General features: G+C 39.9%; 1 protein-coding gene across 1 annotated transcript; it reads left to right on the top strand.

The window, feature by feature from the left end:
* Positions 1 to 372: 372 nt before the first annotated feature.
* On the top strand, positions 373 to 16,060 carry LOC124027402 (cilia- and flagella-associated protein 251-like). The gene is made up of 3 exons (XM_046339842.1): positions 373 to 394; positions 3,318 to 3,791; positions 15,172 to 16,060. Exons 1-3 carry the CDS (start codon positions 373 to 375, stop codon positions 15,210 to 15,212), a joined length of 537 nt encoding a protein of 178 aa, XP_046195798.1. The 3' UTR covers positions 15,213 to 16,060.
* Positions 16,061 to 22,442: the final 6,382 nt, after the last annotated feature.

Raw genomic sequence — 22,442 nt, 5'->3', positions numbered from 1 at the left:
ACATTTCATTATACTTATATGTACTTTATATTTCATGTCCTAGTCATATTTTTATATGCCAAATAAAATATAAATATCTCAAACTCAAATGAATAATATGTGATATTATTAATTTCAAACAATGTTTACTCACCAATCCAACACAGAATCTTCTCCATATAAGAACATAACCTCAGAAACAGAGTCAAAAGAATTGTCACTGTCTGATTCATCTTGTAGTAATTCCTGTCTGATTCATCTTGTAGTAATTCACTGCCACTATCTCGAGCAATCTCATCAATTATATCGTGTAGATCTGTATGCTTTGTCTTGGTCTTCGATTTTAAAGATTTACTTGCCATATTTAGTCTTTGAAAATGCTCTCCAAAAGAAATGCTGCGCGTAACCACAGTTGGTGAGTCTGGAAGAATTTTCAATGGAGAATGGTTGTCGACACGCATGGCTTTCCCACAAAAGATAGGCTTCCTGGATAGAACCATCACATGTTTTCGTTTACCTGAGCTCATTGGCTATCTAACCAGGTAGATTTCAAGAGGATCAGTGGTCATTGGTCCGAAATACAGTCAATCAATAAAGAACCGATCCAATCATTGGTGCGCAATTAGGTCATTGTTTGCTGGGTTGCAATCACTTCCTTTCGGTCAATATGTCCCGGAAAAGAACCATGCGTTGTGGTTGTTCTACTAACAAACAGGTGACTGCAATGAGACCAAACATGACTCGATAAACGTCAGTTTAGATTGAGTAATTACATCGAACGTTACATCCAAAGTTGGAGGACACGGAATTGACTACACAAGACATTTACAATTTTTTTAAATATTTTTATTTATTTTACTTGGCAATACTAGTCTGTCATGACAACGGGCGTTACTTTACCACGTATGATTCCTGGTTAGAGTCCTCACTCAAACCGGTTCACTGGGATCACGTCGAGCTCACGTCGAGCTCACGTCTCGTCATGTGATCTAGTGGTGGGAAGCATTCTGATTTTTTAACATTCTTTTGGGTGTCATTACGTTGATGTACGTAGAATGTATGCACACATGACTGTAAGTCGCTTTGGATAAAAGCGTCTGCTAAATGGCATATATTATTATTATTATTATGTATCTAGTAAACAATGGATACGTAACAATGGGGTTGTGACGGATAGAAGGAGTCACTACAGGTGTGAACAAGCCTTTACATCCAGGTTGCCTGAAGCTGAATGGAAAGTGCAATGACCTGACCAGTGTGTGATTTTAAGGAAATAGTATGTTCACATTTTACAGAGTGTGTGGCTTCAAAGGGGACATCTGGGATTGCTACATCTAATTTCAAACTTTTAAAATAATGATATACACTCATGGATTATTGGAGAATATAACTTATACATGCCTCATGGGCTTAGTTCAACTGCCGTACCCCATCAGAACCCACCTATAACTTATACATGCCTCATGGGCTTAGTTCAGCTGCCGTACCCCATCAGAACCCACCTATAACTTATACATGCCTCATGGGCTTAGTTCAACTGCCGTACCCCATCAGAACCCACCTATAACTTATACATGCCTCATGGGCTTAGTTCAGCTGCCGTACCCCATCAGAACCCACCTATAACTTATACATGCCTCATGGGCTTAGTTCAACTGCCGTACCCCATCAGAACCCACCTATAACTTATACATGCCTCATGGGCTTAGTTCAACTGCCGTACCCCATCAGAACCCACCTATAACTTATACATGCCTCATGGGCTTAGTTCAACTGCCGTACCCCATCAGAACCCACCTATAACTTATACATGCCTCATGGGCTTAGTTCAGCTGCCGTACCCCATCAGAACCCACCTATAACTTATACATGCCTCATGGGCTTAGTTCAACTGCCGTACCCCATCAGAACCCACCTATAACTTATACATGCCTCATGGGCTTAGTTCAGCTGCCGTACCCCACCAGAACCCACCTATAACTTATACATGCCTCATGGGCTTAGTTCAACTGCCGTACCCCATCAGAACCCACCTATAACTTATACATGCCTCATGGGCTTAGTTCAACTGCCGTACCCCATCAGAACCCACCTATAACTTATACATGCCTCATGGGCTTAGTTCAACTGCCGTACCCCATCAGAACCCACCTATAACTTATACATGCCTCATGGGCTTAGTTCAACTGCCGTACCCCATCAGAACCCACCTATAACTTATACATGCCTCATGGGCTTAGTTCAACTGCCGTACCCCATCAGAACCCACCTATAACTTATACATGCCTCATGGGCTTAGTTCAGCTGCCGTACCCCATCAGAACCCACCTATAACTTATACATGCCTCATGGGCTTAGTTCAACTGCCGTACCCCATCAGAACCCACCTATAACTTATACATGCCTCATGGGCTTAGTTCAACTGCCGTACCCCATCAGAACCCACCTATAACTTATACATGCCTCATGGGCTTAGTTCAGCTGCCGTACCCCATCAGAACCCACCTATAACTTATACATGCCTCATGGGCTTAGTTCAACTGCCGTACCCCATCAGAACATAAAAGCCTGTTTTTACCTCGTTGTTTGTAAAACAATGTAATTCTAAACAAACGCTGTATATTCTCACAGTTTGGTTAAAACTTAAAATTATTTTACCAAAACAGTGGCGGGGTAGCGACTTGTTATTGGTTGAACTGCAGATTTCCCCTGTAAAGTAATAAAATGCTCTCATCGAGATAAAAACTCCGGAGGTGAAAACATAACAAACAACAACAACAACAGATCATTGTTTAACACATTTTCTTTTCAAAACAGGATTTATTAATTATGTACATATTCATATTCAGCTTCTACATCTGTGTAAAGGTACTTAGAAGTAAGAGAAAACATATCTGGTTATTTGCCAGAATGTTTTATTTAATTGAACAGCGTTACCCACTCCAGTCAGCAGATGGCGACGTGTCTTTCAGGTGATGCTTCTTGGTGACGTGTATTCTAGTGGACGGGGCGTGATGCTTCTTGGTGACGTGTAATTCTAGTGGACGGGGCTTCTTCAACAACAACACGGATACTGATTCAACCACTTCGCTGCTTGCAAGCAAACACAAAACCTAAACATTGAAGCTCTTTGGACCATTTGTGTTTATATGAATCTCAGTGTTTTAAACAAAATTCTGTTTACATATACACTCCTTAACTTACATGCAATTTGCTTGTTTACTTAAATAAGCATATTTGTTAAATTCATACCGATTTTAGCACTAGGCTAGTTGCTAATGCTAGCTAGCTAGCTAGCTAATATGAGTTCACTAAGCTACTGCCCCTTGCTAAACAAGAGGATGTCTACCGGACGGAGAAAGAAGCTCTGGGGCTGAACATTATTGTAAAACAAGAAGAGGAGAATATTACAGTGAAAGGAGAGGAAGAAGCTTTCAGAATAAAACAGGAGGAAGAGGAGGCTGTTACAGTGAAAGAAGAGGAAGAACCTTTTGGAGTGAAAGAGGAAGAGGGGATAGAGGCTGTCACAGTGGAAGAGGAAGAGGAGGATGTAGAAGCTTTCAGAATGAAAAGGGAGGAAGAGGAGGATGTAGAAGCTTTCAGAATGAAAAAGGAGGAAGAGGAGGATGTAGAAGCTTTCAGAATGAAAAAGGAGGAAGAGGCCATAACATTGAAAGAAGAGAAGGAACCATTTGGAGTAAAAGAGGAAGAGGAGGCTATCTCAATAAAAGAGGAGGGGGAAGATGTTTTGGGGGTGACAGAGGAGGATGAAGATGGAGAGGAGGAAGAGACTGAAGATCCTGTTAACACCAGTGAGTATTGTCTTAAAAACAGGGGACACAAGCTCTGCAGTTGTTGAACGAGGCTGTGTGTTTTTAAAGGAACTTTTAAAGGAGCATTCTACTGAAGTTCTACACTTGAATATGTTGTTCAGTATTGTATGAGTTGTTAAAGGAGAAGATGGCCAATGGTACATGTGTGTGGCCAAGAGCCCTAACCATTGATTCTAGGATAATTATAAAAGCCCAATGAGCTTAGTTCAACTGTCGTTCCCCAGGGGTAGGCCTATTTACTTTTGAGTCATTTAGCAGACTCTTATCCAGAGAGACTTACAGTAGTGAGTCATTTAGCAGACTCTCTTATCCAGAGAGACTTACAGTAGTGAGTTATTTAGCAGACACTCTTATCCAGAGAGACTTACAGTAGTGAATCATTTAGCAGACACTCTTATCCAGAGAGACTTACAGTACTGAGTCATTTAGCAGACTCTCTTATCCAGAGAGACTTACAGTAGTGAATCATTTAGCAGACACTCTTATCCAGAGAGACTTACAGTACTGAGTCATTTAGCAGACAATCTTATCCAGAGAGACTTACAGTACTGAGTCATTTAGCAGACACTCTTATCCAGAGAGACTTACAGTACTGAGTCATTTAGCAGACAATCTTATCCAGAGAGACTTACAGAAATAGCCAAATTCACTCATTTGAAGTGGTGTCCACATACTTTTGTATAAACAGTATATCTTAGATTAATTCTGACCATTTTGAAGAAATGTATACTGCCTACGGCATCTCAAGATGGGCAAACAGTACTATTGCAGTTTTAGGCTACTCTCCTTAATAGTACTTATGTGAGCACACTCGTTAGGTTCGCCAGCCGAACCGAAGCATGTGGAAGGCTGTTGGGTTGGTCAGGCAGCCTAGCGGTTAGAGTGTTAGGCCAGTAACCATAAAGGTTGCTAGATCGTTAGGTTCGCCAGCTGAACCGAAGCATGTGGAAGGCTGTTGGGGTGGTCAGGCAGCCAGGCAGTTAGAGTGTTAGGCCAGTAACCGTAAAGGTTGATCAAATCCCCGAACTGACAAGTTAAAACACTCTGCCGTTCTGCCCCTGAACAAGGCAGTTAACCCACTGTTCCCCTGGTAGGCCGTCATTGTAAATAATAATTTGTTATTGACTGACTTGCCTAGTTAAATAAAGGTAAAATAATTTAGACTTTAAAAAAAAATAGCAATATTAACGCTTTGTCCGCTTGCACAAGTTTCAAAAAATATTAGTCAGACAACAGAGGAACTAGATAGGCAATTCAAATCATCTAGTTAACTATTTAGCTATTTGGCGTCAAATCAAATGTTATTGGTCACACGCACCAAATACAACAGGTGTGTAGACCTTAGTGAAATGCTTACTGACAATACATGGACATGTATTAATGTCAATGTCTTGTCCCCACTTTCCTAAAATAATTTACCACCTGCACTCATGTTTAACCGTAAATTGGCCCGACACGCAGCAGGCAATACAGGTGCTGAAATGAAACGCTGCTCTGGTTGGAAAACCGTCTCTCAAGGCGTTGGCTTTTCCTCTATTCAATAATTCTGACAAAGTTACCAAAATATTCCTGGATTCATTGGCAAGCAGGGGTGGGGGGAAAAAGTAGCTAATTGTCATACCTGAGTAAAAGATACCTTAATGAAAATGGCTCAAATGGAAAAATACTAGAGAAATAAGCCAAAAAAGTAATTGGTTTTAAAGATACTTAAGCTTGGGAGGCGAAGGTAGAGTCATGTGTCCTCCGAAACATGACCCGCCAAACCGCGCACCTTAACACCCGCCCGCTTAACTCTGCACCAATGTGTCAGAGGAAACACAGTTCAACTGACGACCGAAGTCAGCCTGCAGGCGTCTGGCCCACCACAAGGAGACACTAAAGAGCACGATGAGCCAAGTAGCGCCCCAGCGGATCAACAACATTGTAGTTACTCCACAACACTAACCTAATTAACAAGTAAAGGTAGGAAGCCTGTACAGAATACAAATATTCCAAAACATGAATCCTGTTTGCAATAAGGAACTAAAGCAAAACTGCAAAGAATGTGGCAAAGAAATTAACTATAGATTTATTTATTTAGCCTTTATGTAACTAGGCAAGTCAGTTAAGAACAAATTCTTATTGACAATGACGGCCTACCAAAAGACAAAATGCCTCCTGTGGGGACGGGGGCCTGGGATTAAAATAAATAAATGCAATATAAATAGGACAAAACACACATCACAACAAGAGAGACAACACAACACTACATAAAGAGAGACCTAAGACAACAACATAGCAAGGCAGCAACACATGACAACACAACATGGTAGCAGCACAAAACATGGTACAAACATTATTGGGCACAGTCAACAGCACAAAGGTCAAGGAGGTAGAGACAACAATACATCACACAAAGCAGCCACAACTGTCAGTAAGAGTGTCCATGATTGAGTCTTTTAATGAAGAGATTGAGATAAAACTGTCCAGTTTGAGTGTTTGTTGCAGCTCGTTCCAGTTGCTAGCTACAGCGAACTGAAAGAGGAGCGACCCAGGGATGTGTGTGCTTTGGAGACTTTTACCAGAATGTGACTGGCAGAACGGGTGTTGTATGTGGAGGATGAGGGCTGCAGTAGATATCTCAGATAGTGGGGAGGAGGCCTAAGAGGGTTTTATAAATAAGCATCAACCATTGGGTCTTGCGACGGGTATACAGAGATGACCAGTTATCAGAGAGGTATAGAGTGCAGTGATGTGTCCTATAAGGAGCATTGGTGGCAAATCTGATGGCCGAATGGTAAAGACCATCTAGCCGCTCTAGAGCACCCTTACCTGCTGACCTATAAATTATGTTTCCGTAATCTAGCATGGGTAAGATGGTCATCTAAATCAGGGTTACTTTGGCAGCTGGGGTGAAAGAGGAGCGATTACGATAGAGGAAACCAAGTCTAGATTTATCTTTAGCCTGCAGTTTTGATATGTGCTGAGAGAAGGACAGTGCGCCGTCCATCCATACTCCCAAGTACTTGTATGAGGTGACTACCTCAAGCTCTAAACCCTCAGAGGTAGTAATAACACCTGTGGGAAGAGGGGCATTCTTCTTACCAAACCACATGACGTTTGTTTTGGAGGTGTTCAGAACAAGGTTAAGGGTAGAGAAAGCTTGTTGAACACTAAGAAAGCTTTGTTGTAGAACATTTAACGCAAAATCTGGGAGAGGCAAGCTGAGTATAAGACTGTATCATTGCATATAAATGGATGAGATAGCTTCCTCTATCTGAGCTATGCTGTTGATGTAAATTGAAAAGAGTGTGGGGCCTAGGATTGAGCCTTGGTGTACTCCCTTGGTGACAGGCAGTGGCTGAGACAGCAGATTTTCTGACTTTATACACTACCCTCTTTGAGAAGGGCAGTTAGCAAACCAGGCCAAAGTCCCCTCAGAGACACCAATACTCCTTAGCCGGCCCACAAGAAGGGAATGGTCTACCGTATCAAAAGCTTTGGCCAAGTCAATAAAAATAGCAGCACAATAATGCTTAGTGTCAAGGGGAATCGTTACATAATTGAGGACCTTTAAGGTTGCAATGACACATCCATAACCTGAGCGGAAACCAGATTGCATACCAGAGAGAATACTATAGACATCAAGAAACCAGTCAGGTGATTATTGACAAGTTGTTCCAACACTTTTGATAAACAAGGGAAAATAGAAATAGGCCTATAACAGTTAGGATCAGCTTGATCTCCCCCTTTAAATAAAGGACGAACTGCAGCTGCCTTCCAAGCAATGGCAACCTCCCCAGAGAGGAGAGGCAGGTTAAAAAGGTTGAAGATGTTAGGGGGCAGCAACCTTAAAGAAGAAAGGGTCCTGTATACGATGTGTTATGTTTGGGGCAAATCAATACAAAGCTCTTAGAGACGTACCCAGAAAGACTCACAGCTGTAATCACTGTCAAATGTGATTCTAACATGTATTGACTCTGGGGTGTGAATACTTAAGTAAATGAGATATTTCATTTTTAATACATTTGCTAAAAATGTCAACAGAAAAATAACTTTGTTGTTATGGAGTATTATGTGTAGATAGATGGGTGAGAGAAATCATATTTAATCAATTTTGAATTCAGGCTGTAATACCACAAAATGTGGAATAAGTCAAGGGGTGTGAATACTTTTTGAAGGCACTGAACACAATCCATGTTTCAATTGTCTCGAAGCTTAAAAATCCTTCTTCCCCCCCCTTCATCTACACTGATTGAAGTGGATTTAACTATTGACATCAATAAGGGGATCATAGCTTTAACCTGTCTCCCCCCCCCCTTCATCTACACTGATTGAAGTGGATTTAACTAGTGACATCAATAAGGGGATCATAGCTTTAACCTGTCCCCCCTTCATCTACACTGATTGAAGTGGATTTAACTAGTGACATCAATAAGGGGATCATAGCTTTAACCTGTCTCCCCCTTCATCTACACTGATTGAAGTGGATTTAACTAGTGACATCAATAAGGGGATCATAGCTTTAACCTGTCGCCCCCCTTCATCTACACTGATTGAAGTGGATTTAACTATTGACATCAATAAGGGGATCATAGCTTTAACCTGTCCCCCTTCATCTACACTGATTGAAGTGGATTTAACTAGTGACATCAATAAGGGGATCATAGCTTTAACCTGTCCCCCTTCATCTACACTGATTGAAGTGGATTTAACTAGTGACATCAATAAGGGGATCATAGCTTTAACCTGCCCCCCTTCATCTACACTGATTGAAGTGGATTTAACTAGTGACATCAATAAGGGGATCATAGCTTTAACCTGTCTCCCTCCTTCATCTACACTGATTGAAGTGGATTTAACTAGTGACATCAATAAGGGGATCATAGCGTGAATGTTTTAAAAGTGTCTAGTATTTTTGGGGGAGGATTTTTGTCTGCTGATAGTTGCTTCAGGGGTATTGAGTCTAATAATGCCGTAGGATCAGTCCAACAGTTGTTTAATTCAGATGTATATAGATTTTCATAGACGCTTTTAAAATTGTCATTAATATCAAATCAAATGTATTTATATAGCCCTTCGTACATCAGCTGATATCTCAAAGTACTGTACAGAAACCCAGCCTAAAACCCCAAACAGCAAGCAATGCAGGTGTAGAAGCACAGTGGCTAGGAAAAACTCCTAGAAAGGCAAAAACCTAGGAAGAAACCTAAAGAGGAACCAGGCTATGTGGGGTGGCCAGTCCTCTTCTGGCTGTGCCGGGTGGAGATTATAACAGAACATGGCCACGATGTTCAAATGTTCATAAATGACCAGCATGGTCAAATAATAACAAGGCAGAACAGTTGAAACTGGAGCAGCAGCACAGTCAGGTGGACCGGGGACAGCAAGGAGTCATCATGTCAGGTAGTCCTGGGGCACGGTCCTAGGGCTCAGGTCCTCCGAGAGAGAGAAAGAAAGAGAGAATTAGAGAGAGCATATGTGGGGTGGCCCGTCCTCTTCTGGCTGTGCCGGGTGGAGATTATAACAGAACATGGCCAAGATGTTCAAATGTTCATAAATGACCAGCATGGTCGAATAATAGTAAGGCAGAACAGTTGAAACTGGAGCAGCAGCATGGCCAGGTGGACTGGGGACAGCAAGGAGTCCTCATGTCAGGTAGTCCTGGGGCATGGTCCTAGGGCTCAGGTCAGTTGAAACTGGAGCAGCAGCATGGCCAGGTGGACTGGGGACAGCAAGGAGTCATCATATCAGGTAGTCCTGGGGCATGGTCCTAGGGGTCAGGTCAGTTGAAACTGGAGCAGCAGCATGGCCAGGTGGACTGGGGACAGCAAGGAGTCATCATGTCAGGTAGTCCTGGGGCATGGTCCTAGGGCTCAGGTTCTCCGAGAGAGAGAAAGAAAGAGAGAATTAGAGAACGCACACTTAGATTCACACAGGACACCGAATAGGACAGGAGAAGTACTCCAGATATAACAAACTGACCCTAGTCCCCCGACACAAACTACTGCAGCATAAATACTGGAGGCTGATACCATCACTAGTCTATTTATCCATTAGGCCTAATACATGTATCCTATACTGACTAGTCTAATACATGTATCCTATACTGACTAGTCTAATACATGTATCCTATACTGACTAGTCTATTACATGTATCCTATACTGACTAGTCTAATACATGTATCCTATACTGACTAGTCTAATACATGTATCCTATACTGACTAGTCTATTTATCCATTAGGCCTAATACATGTATCCTATACTGACTAGTCTATTACATGTATCCTATACCGACTAGTCTAATACATGTATCCTATACTGACTAGTCTAATACATGTATCCTATACTGACTAGTCTAATACATGTATCCTATACTGACTAGTCTAATACATGTATCCTATACTGACTAGTCTATTACATGTATCCTATACTGACTAGTCTATTACATGTATCCTATACTGACTAGTCTATTTATCCATTAGGTCTAATACATGTATCCTATACTGACTAGTCTATTTATCCATTAGGTCTAATACATGTATCCTATACTGACTAGTCTAATACATGTATCCTATACTGACTAGTCTAATACATGTATCCTATACTGACTAGTCTATTTATCTATTAGGTCTAATACATGTATCCTATACTGACTAGTCTATTTATCCATTAGGTCTAATACATGTATCCTATACTGACTAGTCTATTACATGTATCCTATACTGACTAGTCTATTTATCCATTAGGTCTAATACATGTATCCTATACTGACTAGTCTAATACATGTATCCTATACTGACTAGTCTAATACATGTATCCTATACTGACTAGTCTAATACATGTATCCTATACTGACTAGTCTAATACATGTATCCTATACTGACTAGTCTAATACATGTATCCTATACTGACTAGTCTATTACATGTATCCTATACTGACTAGTCTATTTATCTATTAGGTCTAATACATGTATCCTATACTGACTAGTCTAATACATGTATCCTATACTGACTAGTCTATTACATGTATCCTATACTGACTAGTCTAATACATGTATCCTATACTGACTAGTCTAATACATGTATCCTATACTGACTAGTCTAATACATGTATCCTATACTGACTAGTCTAATACATGTATCCTATACTGACTAGTCTATTACATGTATCCTATACTGACTAGTCTATTTATCCATTAGGTCTAATACATGTATCCTATACTGACTAGTCTATTACATGTATCCTATACTGACTAGTCTATTACATGTATCCTATACTGACTAGTCTAATACATGTATCCTATACTGACTAGTCTAATACATGTATCCTATACTGACTAGTCTAATACATGTATCCTATACTGACTAGTCTAATACATGTATCCTATACTGACTAGTCTAATACATGTATCCTATACTGACTAGTCTAATACATGTATCCTATACTGACTAGTCTAATACATGTATCCTATACTGACTAGTCTAATACATGTATCCTATACTGACTAGTCTATTACATGTATCCTATACTGACTAGTCTAATACATGTATCCTATACTGACTAGCCTATTTATCCATTAGGTCTAATACATGTATCCTATACTGACTAGTCTATTTATCCATTAGGTCTAATACATGTATCCTATACTGACTAGTCTAATACATGTATCCTATACTGACTAGTCTATTACATGTATCCTATACTGACTAGTCTATTTATCCATTAGGTCTAATACATGTATCCTATACTGACTAGTCTAATACATGTATCCTATACTGACTAGTCTATTTATCCATTAGGTGTAATACATGTATCCTATACTGACTAGTCTAATACATGTATCCTATACTGACTAGTCTATTTATCCATTAGGTGTAATACATGTATCCTATACTGACTAGTCTAATACATGTATCCTATACTGACTAGTCTATTTATCTATTAGGTCTAATACATGTATCCTATACTGACTAGTCTATTTATCCATTAGGTCTAATACATGTATCCTATACTGACTAGTCTATTTATCTATTAGGTCTAATACATGTATCCTATACTGACTAGTCTATTTATCTATTAGGTCTAATACATGTATCCTATACTGACTAGTCTATTTATCCATTAGGTCTAATACATGTATCCTATACTGACTAGTCTAATACATGTATCCTATACTGACTAGTCTATTACATGTATCCTATACTGACTAGTCTAATACATGTATCCTATACTGACTAGTCTATTACATGTATCCTATACTGACTAGTCTAATACATGTATCCTATACTGACTAGTCTAATACATGTATCCTATACTGACTAGTCTATTACATGTATCCTATACTGACTAGTCTATTACATGTATCCTATACTGACTAGTCTATTTATCCATTAGGTCTAATACATGTATCCTATACTGACTAGTCTATTACATGTATCCTATACTGACTAGTCTATTTATCCATTAGGTCTAATACATGTATCCTATACTGACTAGTCTAATACATGTATCCTATACTGACTAGTCTAATACATGTATCCTATACTGACTAGTCTAATACATGTATCCTATACTGACTAGTCTAATACATGTATCCTATACTGACTAGTCTAATACATGTATCCTATACTGACTAGTCTAATACATGTATCCTATACTGACTAGTCTAATACATGTATCCTATACTGACTAGTCTAATACATGTATCCTATACTGACTAGTCTAATACATGTATCCTATACTGACTAGTCTAATACATGTATCCTATACTGACTAGTCTAATACATGTATCCTATACTGACTAGTCTAATACATGTATCCTATACTGACTAGTCTAATACATGTATCCTATACTGACTAGTCTAATACATGTATCCTATACTGACTAGTCTAATACATGTATCCTATACTGACTAGTCTATTACATGTATCCTATACTGACTAGTCTATTTATCCATTAGGTCTAATACATGTATCCTATACTGACTAGTCTATTTATCCATTAGGTCTAATACATGTATCCTATACTGACTAGTCTATTACATGTATCCTATACTGACTAGTCTATTTATCCATTAGGTCTAATACATGTATCCTATACTGACTAGTCTAATACATGTATCCTATACTGACTAGTCTAATACATGTATCCTATACTGACTAGTCTAATACATGTATCCTATACTGACTAGTCTAATACATGTATCCTATACTGACTAGTCTAATACATGTATCCTATACTGACTAGTCTATTACATGTATCCTATACTGACTAGTCTATTTATCTATTAGGTCTAATACATGTATCCTATACTGACTAGTCTAATACATGTATCCTATACTGACTAGTCTATTACATGTATCCTATACTGACTAGTCTAATACATGTATCCTATACTGACTAGTCTAATACATGTATCCTATACTGACTAGTCTAATACATGTATCCTATACTGACTAGTCTAATACATGTATCCTATACTGACTAGTCTAATACATGTATCCTATACTGACTAGTCTAATACATGTATCCTATACTGACTAGTCTAATACATGTATCCTATACTGACTAGTCTAATACATGTATCCTATACTGACTAGTCTATTACATGTATCCTATACTGACTAGCCTATTTATCCATTAGGTCTAATACATGTATCCTATACTGACTAGCCTATTTATCCATTAGGTCTAATACATGTATCCTATACTGACTAGTCTATTACATGTATCCTATACTGACTAGTCTATTACATGTATCCTATACTGACTAGTCTAATACATGTATCCTATACTGACTAGTCTAATACATGTATCCTATACTGACTAGTCTATTACATGTATCCTATACTGACTAGTCTATTTATCCATTAGGTCTAATACATGTATCCTATACTGACTAGCCTATTTATCCATTAGGTCTAATACATGTATCCTATACTGACTAGTCTATTACATGTATCCTATACTGACTAGTCTATTACATGTATCCTATACTGACTAGTCTATTTATCCATTAGGTCTAATACATGTATCCTATACTGACTAGTCTAATACATGTATCCTATACTGACTAGTCTATTTATCTATTAGGTCTAATACATGTATCCTATACTGACTAGTCTAATACATGTATCCTATACTGACTAGTCTATTACATGTATCCTATACTGACTAGTCTATTTATCTATTAGGTCTAATACATGTATCCTATACTGACTAGTCTATTTATCCATTAGGTGTAATACATGTATCCTATACTGACTAGTCTAATACATGTATCCTATACTGACTAGTCTATTTATCCATTAGGTCTAATACATGTATCCTATACTGACTAGTCTAATACATGTATCCTATACTGACTAGTCTATTTATCTATTAGGTCTAATACATGTATCCTATACTGACTAGTCTAATACATGTATCCTATACTGACTAGTCTATTTATCCATTAGGTCTAATACATGTATCCTATACTGACTAGTCTATTTATCTATTAGGTCTAATACATGTATCCTATACTGACTAGTCTATTTATCCATTAGGTCTAATACATGTATCCTATACTGACTAGTCTATTTATCCATTAGGTCTAATACATGTATCCTATACTGACTAGTCTATTCATCCATTAGGTCTAATACATGTATCCTATACTGACTAGTCTAATACATGTATCCTATACTGACTAGTCTATTTATCCATTAGGTCTAATACATGTATCCTATACTGACTAGTCTATTTATCTATTAGGTCTAATACATGTATCCTATACTGACTAGTCTATTTATCTATTAGGTCTAATACATGTATCCTATACTGACTAGTCTATTTATCCATTAGGTCTAATACATGTATCCTATACTGACTAGTCTAATACATGTATCCTATACTGACTAGTCTAATACATGTATCCTATACTGACTAGTCTAATACATGTATCCTATACTGACTAGTCTATTACATGTATCCTATACTGACTAGTCTAATACATGTATCCTATACTGACTAGTCTATTACATGTATCCTATACTGACTAGTCTAATACATGTATCCTATACTGACTAGTCTAATACATGTATCCTATACTGACTAGTCTATTACATGTATCCTATACTGACTAGTCTAATACATGTATCCTATACTGACTAGTCTATTACATGTATCCTATACTGACTAGTCTATTTACCCATTAGGTCTAATAAATGCACAACACCACTAAGTTTAATAGTGTTTTTATTAGTTTACAAAGCACTACAGCCACTCTGTGATGACAAGCTCTCGTCTAGATTAAACCTCATAGGAAGACTGTTATTATGTGGAGGTTTCATTCAGGTCTCTCTGTTTAACTAAACTCTCTGTTTGTCTTCAGCAGGGAGAGACCAGACACAGACTCTCACTGTGACAGCTTGAATAGTGCTTCAGGGGAACCAGACCCAGAGATGTCCAAACCAGAAAGACGACGACACTGCTCTCAGTGTGGAAAGAGTTTTAGCTTGTTTGGGAACCTGAAACGACATGAGAGGACACACACAAAGGAGCGACCTTACCAATGCATTCAGTGTGGAAAGAATTTTAATTCATCAGAATATATGAAAAAACATGAAAAAATACACTCTAAGCCTTACCACTGCTCCCAGTGTGAAAGAAGTTTTACCCAACGGGGGGACCTGAAATCACATGAGAGGACACACACAGGAGAGAAGCCTTACCACTGCTCACAGTGTGAAAGGAATTTTTTCTCATCGGGGTCCTTGAAAAGACATGAGGGGACACACTCTGTGGAAAAACCTTTCCACTGTTCTCATTGTGAAAAGAGTTTTAAGAATTTATGGAACCTGAAAGAACATGAGCAAAGACACACAATGGAGAAGCCTTTCCAATGCTCCCACTGTGGAATTAAATTTACATGGTTTCAACAACTTAGAGAGCATGAAAGAATCCACATTGTAGAGAAAAGTTATCCGTGCCTCCGGTGTGGAAAGATATTTATGCAGTTAGGGCACCTGAAAGTCCATGAGGTAACACACACAGGGGAGAAGCCATACCAATGCTCCGAGTGTGGAAAGAGATATAGCACCTCACATGGACTTAAAAATCATCAGAAAACACACATTGTGCTCCCACAATTGTCTCATATTTTTGACTGAGAATGTGTTTTTGTTTTTGCTATACATGAAATCTAATTCTAGAAATTGGACTCAAAAATACATTTGTATGATTTATTTTTTGTTTTAAAATATAAATTGAATATGGAGTGAGTAAGTGCATGGCTTTCCCAGATTTCTATGACGTATAATTAATTACAATATGAGTGAAATCATTTTCCAAATAATGGTAATTAAGTATATTAAAAAAGGTAGCTTTTCTGTGTTGGAACGGTGTGCGTATCCCAACTACAGAATGTTGTGGGCGTATACAAGTCATTAACGGGATACTTTGTGATTTTGGCAACGAGGCCCTTTATCTACCTCACCAGAGTCCGATGAACTTGTGGATATTATTTTTAGGTGTCTGTGTCCAGTTTGGGGGAAGTTTGAGGAAGTTTGAGGTTTGTGAGTCAGTGCTAACTAGATGAAATAGAGGTAGGTGTGTGAGTCAGTGCTAACCAGATGAAATAGAGGTAGGTGTGTGAGTCAGTGCTAACTAGATGAAATAGAGGAAGGTTTGTGAGTCAGTGCTAACTAGATGAAATAGAGGTAGGTTTGTGAGTCAGTGCTAACTAGATGAAATAGATGAATCCACTCATTTGAAGGGGTGATCTTACATACACTATATATACAAAATGATGTTGCATATCTTAACCCATATTTCCACTATTGATGAATAATATAATGATGTAGGCACTTAAACAGTTGTTCCATCCCGAGCCCAACGTGCCTCGTTCAATAAATACATAAATAAAGGAGAAGACTTAATGAGCGGATGTGTTTTTTGTTATTTAACAAAAAGTCAGTTAAGAACAATGATGACCTACACCGGCCAAACCCGGACGACGCTGCGCCAATTGTGCGCCTCCCAATCACGGCTGGTTGTGATACAGCCTGGAATCGAACCAGGTACTGTAGAGATGCAGTGTCTCAGACCACTGTGATACAGCCTGGACTAGAACCAGGTACTGTAGAGATGCAGTGTCTCAGACCACTGTGATACAGCCTGGACTAGAACCAGGTACTGTAGAGATGCAGTGTCTCAGACCACTGTGATACAGCCTGGACTAGAACCAGGTACTGTAGAGATGCAGTGTCTCAGACCACTGTGATACAGCCTGGACTAGAACCAGGTACTGTAGAGATGCAGTGTCTCAGACCACTGTGATACAGCCTGGACTAGAACCAGGTACTGTAGAGATGCAGTGTCTCAGACCACTGTGATACAGCCTGGACTAGAACCAGGTACTGTAGAGATGCAGTGTCTCAGACCACTGTGATACAGCCTGGACTAGAACCAGGTACTGTAGAGATGCAGTGTCTCAGACCACTGTGATACAGCCTGGACTAGAACCAGGTACTGTAGAGATGCAGTGTCTCAGACCACTGTGATACAGCCTGGACTAGAACCAGGTACTGTAGAGATGCAGTGTCTCAGACCACTGTGATACAGCCTGGACTAGAACCAGGTACTGTAGAGATGCAGTGTCTCAGACCACTGTGATACAGCCTGGACTAGAACCAGGTACTGTAGAGATGCAGTGTCTCAGACCACTGTGATACAGCCTGGACTAGAACCAGGTACTGTAGAGATGCAGTGTCTCAGACCACTGTGATACAGCCTGGGCTAGAACCAGGTACTGTAGAGATACATGAGAGATTACACACAGGAGAGAAGCCTTACCAATGCTCCCAGTGGGGAAAGAGTTTTACCTGGTTAGGGAATGTGAAAAGGCATGAAAGGGGACATAATGGTGAGAAGCCTCATCATTGCTTCTAGTGTGGAAAAAGTTTTACCCAGTTAAGGAGCATGACAATACATAAGAGAACATACACAGGAGAAAAGCCTCATCCCTGCTCCTACCGTGGATAGAGTTTTAACCAGCTAACAAACCTGAAATCACATAAGAGAACACACACACAGCTGAGAAATCGCCTTTCCACTGCTCCCACTGTGCATTGAAGTTTACCTGGTTACGGCAACAGATACAGCATGAAGGAATCCACACCTGGGAAAAGTGTTGTCAATGATCCCTGTGTGGAAAATATATTTCCCCAGTTAGGAGACCTAAACGAACACAAGGAAACACAGGGGAGTTGCCTTCCCTCTGCTCCCAGTGTGTCAAATATATTTACCATCACATAAACTTACAATTCATGAGAGAAGACATTGCTCCCATTGTCTCATATTTTTTACTGAAAAGTTGTGCTTTTGTTTGTGCCATATGAAATCCAATTTCTACAAAAAAAATTTTTTTTTAATTATCTCAACATTTAATTGAATATAAAGTATGTCAGTTTGAATGTAGAGTACATTGGACTGTGATTAAATGGTCCTTTTCTTCAACTCTGGCAAAGAGTGCTGTTTCCAATGTTTCCAAGTGCTGTTTCCATGATGCTATATTGTTTACAGTGGCTGGATATGTATCTTACAGCTTTAAGGGAATGTGAAGGGAGGCCTTCCCTGGTGCCCTGCCTTCTCTATCTAGAAGGGAGGCCTTCACTGGTGCCCTGCCTTCTCTATCTAGAAGGGAGGCCTTCCCTGGTGCCCTGCCTTCTCTATCTAGAAGGGAGGCCTTCACTGGTGCCCTGCCTTCTCTATCGAGAAGGGAGACCTTCACTGGTGCCCTGCCTTCTCTATCTAGAATGGAGACCTTCACTGGTGCCCTGCCTTCTCTATCTAGAAGGAAGACCTTCACTGGTGCCCTGCCTTCTCTATCTAGAAGGAGACCTTCACTGGTGACCTGCCTTCTCTATCTAGAAGGGAGGCCTTCACTGGTGCCCTACCTTCTCTATCTAGAAGGGAGACCTTCACTGGTGCCCTGCCTTCTCTATCTAGAAGGGAGGCCTTCACTGGTACCCTACCTTCTCTTTCTAGAAGGGAGGCCTTCACTGGTGCCCTGCCTTCTCTATCTAGAAGGGAGGCCTTCACTTGTGCCCTGCCTTCTCTATCTAGAAGGGAGGCCTTCACTTGTGCCCTGCCTTCTCTATCTAGAAGGGAGACCTTCACTGGTGCCCTGTCTTCTCTATCTAGAAGGGAGGCCTTCACTATCTGGAAGGGAGGGCTGAGTATGAGAGAGTGGCTGTATGAATGTTGATGAGAGGGCTGAGTATGAGAGAGTGGCTGTATGAATGTTGATGAGAGGGCTGAGTATGAGAGAGTGGCTGTATGAATGTTGATGTGTTTATCCTTCTATCTGGTATATGAGTTCTGTGATGTCAACTAAGGTGATGAGGTTTAGAAAACTTTCTTACATGTGAAAACAGAAAGGTTCATTGTGTTAAATTGACTGCAGTAAAAGGTATGTGGTCAGTTGGCATATTGATAAGTGAAAGGTTCTATTATGTTTCATCAAGGTATCTTTATTCATGTAGTTTACGGCAGGTAGCCTAATGGTTAGAGCTTTGGGTCAGTAACCGAAAGGTTGCTAGATCGAATCCCCGAGCTGATAAGGTTAAAGTCTGTTGTTATGCCCCTGAAAGAGGCAGTTAACCCACTTTTCATAGGCCATCATTGTAAATAGGAATGTGTTCTTAACTGACTTGCCTAGTTAAATAACGGTTAAATAAAAATAAAAATAATCTCCATGTAGAATTAGTACCACAACCTGTACAGTAGATATCGAAGTGGAGGCCTATTCAAAGTTCTGGAAAATATGGATTCTGTGATCTTGATATTGTGGTATCAGATCATGTCAGTTTATTTTCTGAAAAATCAATGTTACAAAATACAGAATCTGGATCATTCTGATTCAGATTAAACGCTTCAAAAAATATCTGGGCCCTCCCAGGACCTGGGAGACCATGAGGAAGACGTCTTCTTCATCTTCTGGTTGCTGGAAAAGATTCCCCAAAAAACTTGTCAATTAAATGTTAACTACAAAGTAATCTATGCCTCCCTGGCAGAATGATATCATGATTATTTGCATGAATCCAGTTGTGATTTGTTCAGCACATCACGTGTGCTACAGAGACACCACTTACCAAGCAAGGCTCTTGCTGGTGCTACAGAGACACCACTTACCAAGCAAGGCTCTTGCTGGTGCTACAGAGACACCACTTACCAAGCAAGGCTCTTGCTGGTGCTGCAGAGACACCACTTACCAAGCAAGGCTCTTGCTGGTGCTACAGAGACACCACTTACCAAGCAAGGCTCTTGCTGGTGCTACAGAGACACCACTTACCAAGCAAGGCTCTTGCTGGTGCTGCAGAGACACCACTTACCAAGCAAGGCTCTTGCTGGTGCTACAGAGACACCACTTACCAAGCAAGGCTCTTGCTGGTGCTACAGAGACACCACTTACCAAGCAAGGCTCTTGCTGGTGCTACAGAGACACCACTTACCAAGCAAGGCTCTTGCTGGTGCTACAGAGACACCACTTACCAAGCAAGGCTCTTGCTGGTGCTACAGAGACACCACTTACCAAGCAAGGCTCTTGCTGGTGCCACTTGAATTAAACGGTATCTACACACAAAAAATAACATTTCTTAGATTTTTCTCAGACTTCAAAAGTGGTCTCCTGATGTGGTTTAAGTATTGTTGTGAACTTAGAACATCCAATGTTGTTGTTAACCAGAAAATCAGGGACATGTCAGAAACCTGGAAAAACGAAAAGGAGAAAATGGAATTAGGTTTAAAAATTGTGGTTAACCTCAACTATGCTAATTGATCAAAAAAATCTAAGTAAAATGTAATACAATGTAATACATAAAAAGGTTTAAACTTTGTAAATTATATCATAAATAGGACAAATGGCAAATAGAAATCAAACTGGATGGTCTTCAGAGATAGATGGGAGAGGTTTAGGGTAACTGAAGGATAGGACTGGATGGTCTTCAGAGATAGATGGGAGAGGTTTAGGGTAACTGAAGGATAGGACTGGATGGTCTTCAGAGATAGATGGGAGAGGTTTAGGGTAACTGAAGGATAGGACTGGAAGTTCTTCAGAGATAGATGGGAGAGGTTTAGGGTAACTGAAGGATAGGACTGGATGGTCTTCAGAGATAGATGGGAGAGGTTTAGGGTAACTGAAGGATAGGACTGGATGTTCTTCAGAGATAGATGGAGAGGTTTAGGGTAACTGAAGGATAGGACTGGATGGTCTTCAGAGATAGATGGGAGAGGTTTAGGGTAACTGAAGGATAGGACTGGATGTTCTTCAGAGATAGATGGGAGAGGTTTAGGGTAACTGAAGGATAGGACTGGATATTCTTCAGAGATAGATGGGAGAGGTTTAGGGTAACTGAAGGATAGGACTGGATGGTCTTCAGAGATAGATGGGAGAGATTTAGGGTAACTGAAGGATAGGACTGGATGGTCTTCAGAGATAGATGGGAGAGGTTTAGGGTAACTGGATGGTCTTCAAAGATAGATGGGAGAAGTTTAGGATAACTGAAGGATAGGACTGGATGGTCTTCAGAGCTGGATGGGAGAGGTTTAGGGTAGCTGAAGGATAGGACTGGATGGTCTTCAGAGATAGATGGGAGAGGTTTAGGGTAGCTGAAGGATAGGACTGGATGGTCTTCAGAGATAGATGGGAGAGGTTTAGGGTAACTGAAGGATAGGACTGGATGGTCTTCAGAGATAGATGGGAGAGGTTTAGGGTAACTGAAGGATAGGACTGGATGGTCTTCAGAGATAGATGGGAGAGGTTTAGGGTAACTGAAGGATAGGACTGGATGGTCTTCAGAGATAGATGGGAGAGGTTTAGGGTAACTGAAGGATAGGACTGGATGTTCTTCAGAGATAGATGGGAGAGGTTTAGGGTAACTTAAGGATAGGACTGGATGGTCTTCAGAGATAGATGGGAGAGGTTTAGGGTAACTGAACGATAAATATAACTATTGTATAATACACTGTGTCTGTAAAATGTACATAGTATGTATAAGCTGGACTTAGAAGCCAAATAGTTGTTGTGCATTAGTTTCCTCCAATCAGGGAAGGGGTGGTAGGGTTCCTGGAAAACAAAGGGAAACAGTGCCTTTGGAAAGTATTACAAATGTATATGTATTTTTAAACAGAAATAACTGATTTACATAAGTATTCAGACCCTTTGCTATGAGAATTTAAATTGAGCTCAGGTGCATCTTGTTTCCATTGATCATCCTTGAGATGTTTCTACAACTTGATTGGAGTCCACCTGTGGTAAATTAAATTGATTGGACATGATTTGAGAACTTCTTCAACAGCGACAAAAGGTTTCTGATTGAAACACGCGGTGCTTTGCGAGCAAACCTAAAACCAAAACATTGAAGCTCTTTAGACCAATCTTGTGTATTTTACTCTTAGGTAAACATAATAATGTTCAAAACGCTATCTATTGGTTCATTTAAACGTAATTTGCTTGTTAAATTAGCAAATGTGTTACATTGATACTGTGTAACAGTATGTATAACTCTAATCTGTCCCCTCGCCCATACCCGGGCGCGAACCAGAGACCCTCTGCACGCATCAACATCAGTCACCAACGAAACATCGTTACCCATCGCTCCA

This window comes from Oncorhynchus gorbuscha, unplaced genomic scaffold, assembly GCF_021184085.1.
Source record: "Oncorhynchus gorbuscha isolate QuinsamMale2020 ecotype Even-year unplaced genomic scaffold, OgorEven_v1.0 Un_scaffold_3195, whole genome shotgun sequence".
Classification (NCBI taxonomy): Eukaryota; Metazoa; Chordata; class Actinopteri; order Salmoniformes; family Salmonidae; genus Oncorhynchus; species Oncorhynchus gorbuscha.
Note: the sequence above shows the minus strand (reverse complement) of the source record. Positions and strands in the feature narration are given on the sequence as shown.

What these genes read in the sequence shown, in the direction of transcription:
- LOC124027402 (XM_046339842.1), top strand. Translation starts at nt 373, where the DNA reads ATGCTGCGCGTAACCACAGTTG. An exon ending in GCTGCGCGTAACCACAGTTG is followed by an intron (nt 395 to 3,317) that starts GTGAGTCTGGAA and finishes TTGCTAAACAAG; the next exon opens with AGGATGTCTACCGGACGGAG. An exon ending in TGAAGATCCTGTTAACACCA is followed by an intron (nt 3,792 to 15,171) that starts GTGAGTATTGTC and finishes GTTTGTCTTCAG; the next exon opens with CAGGGAGAGACCAGACACAG.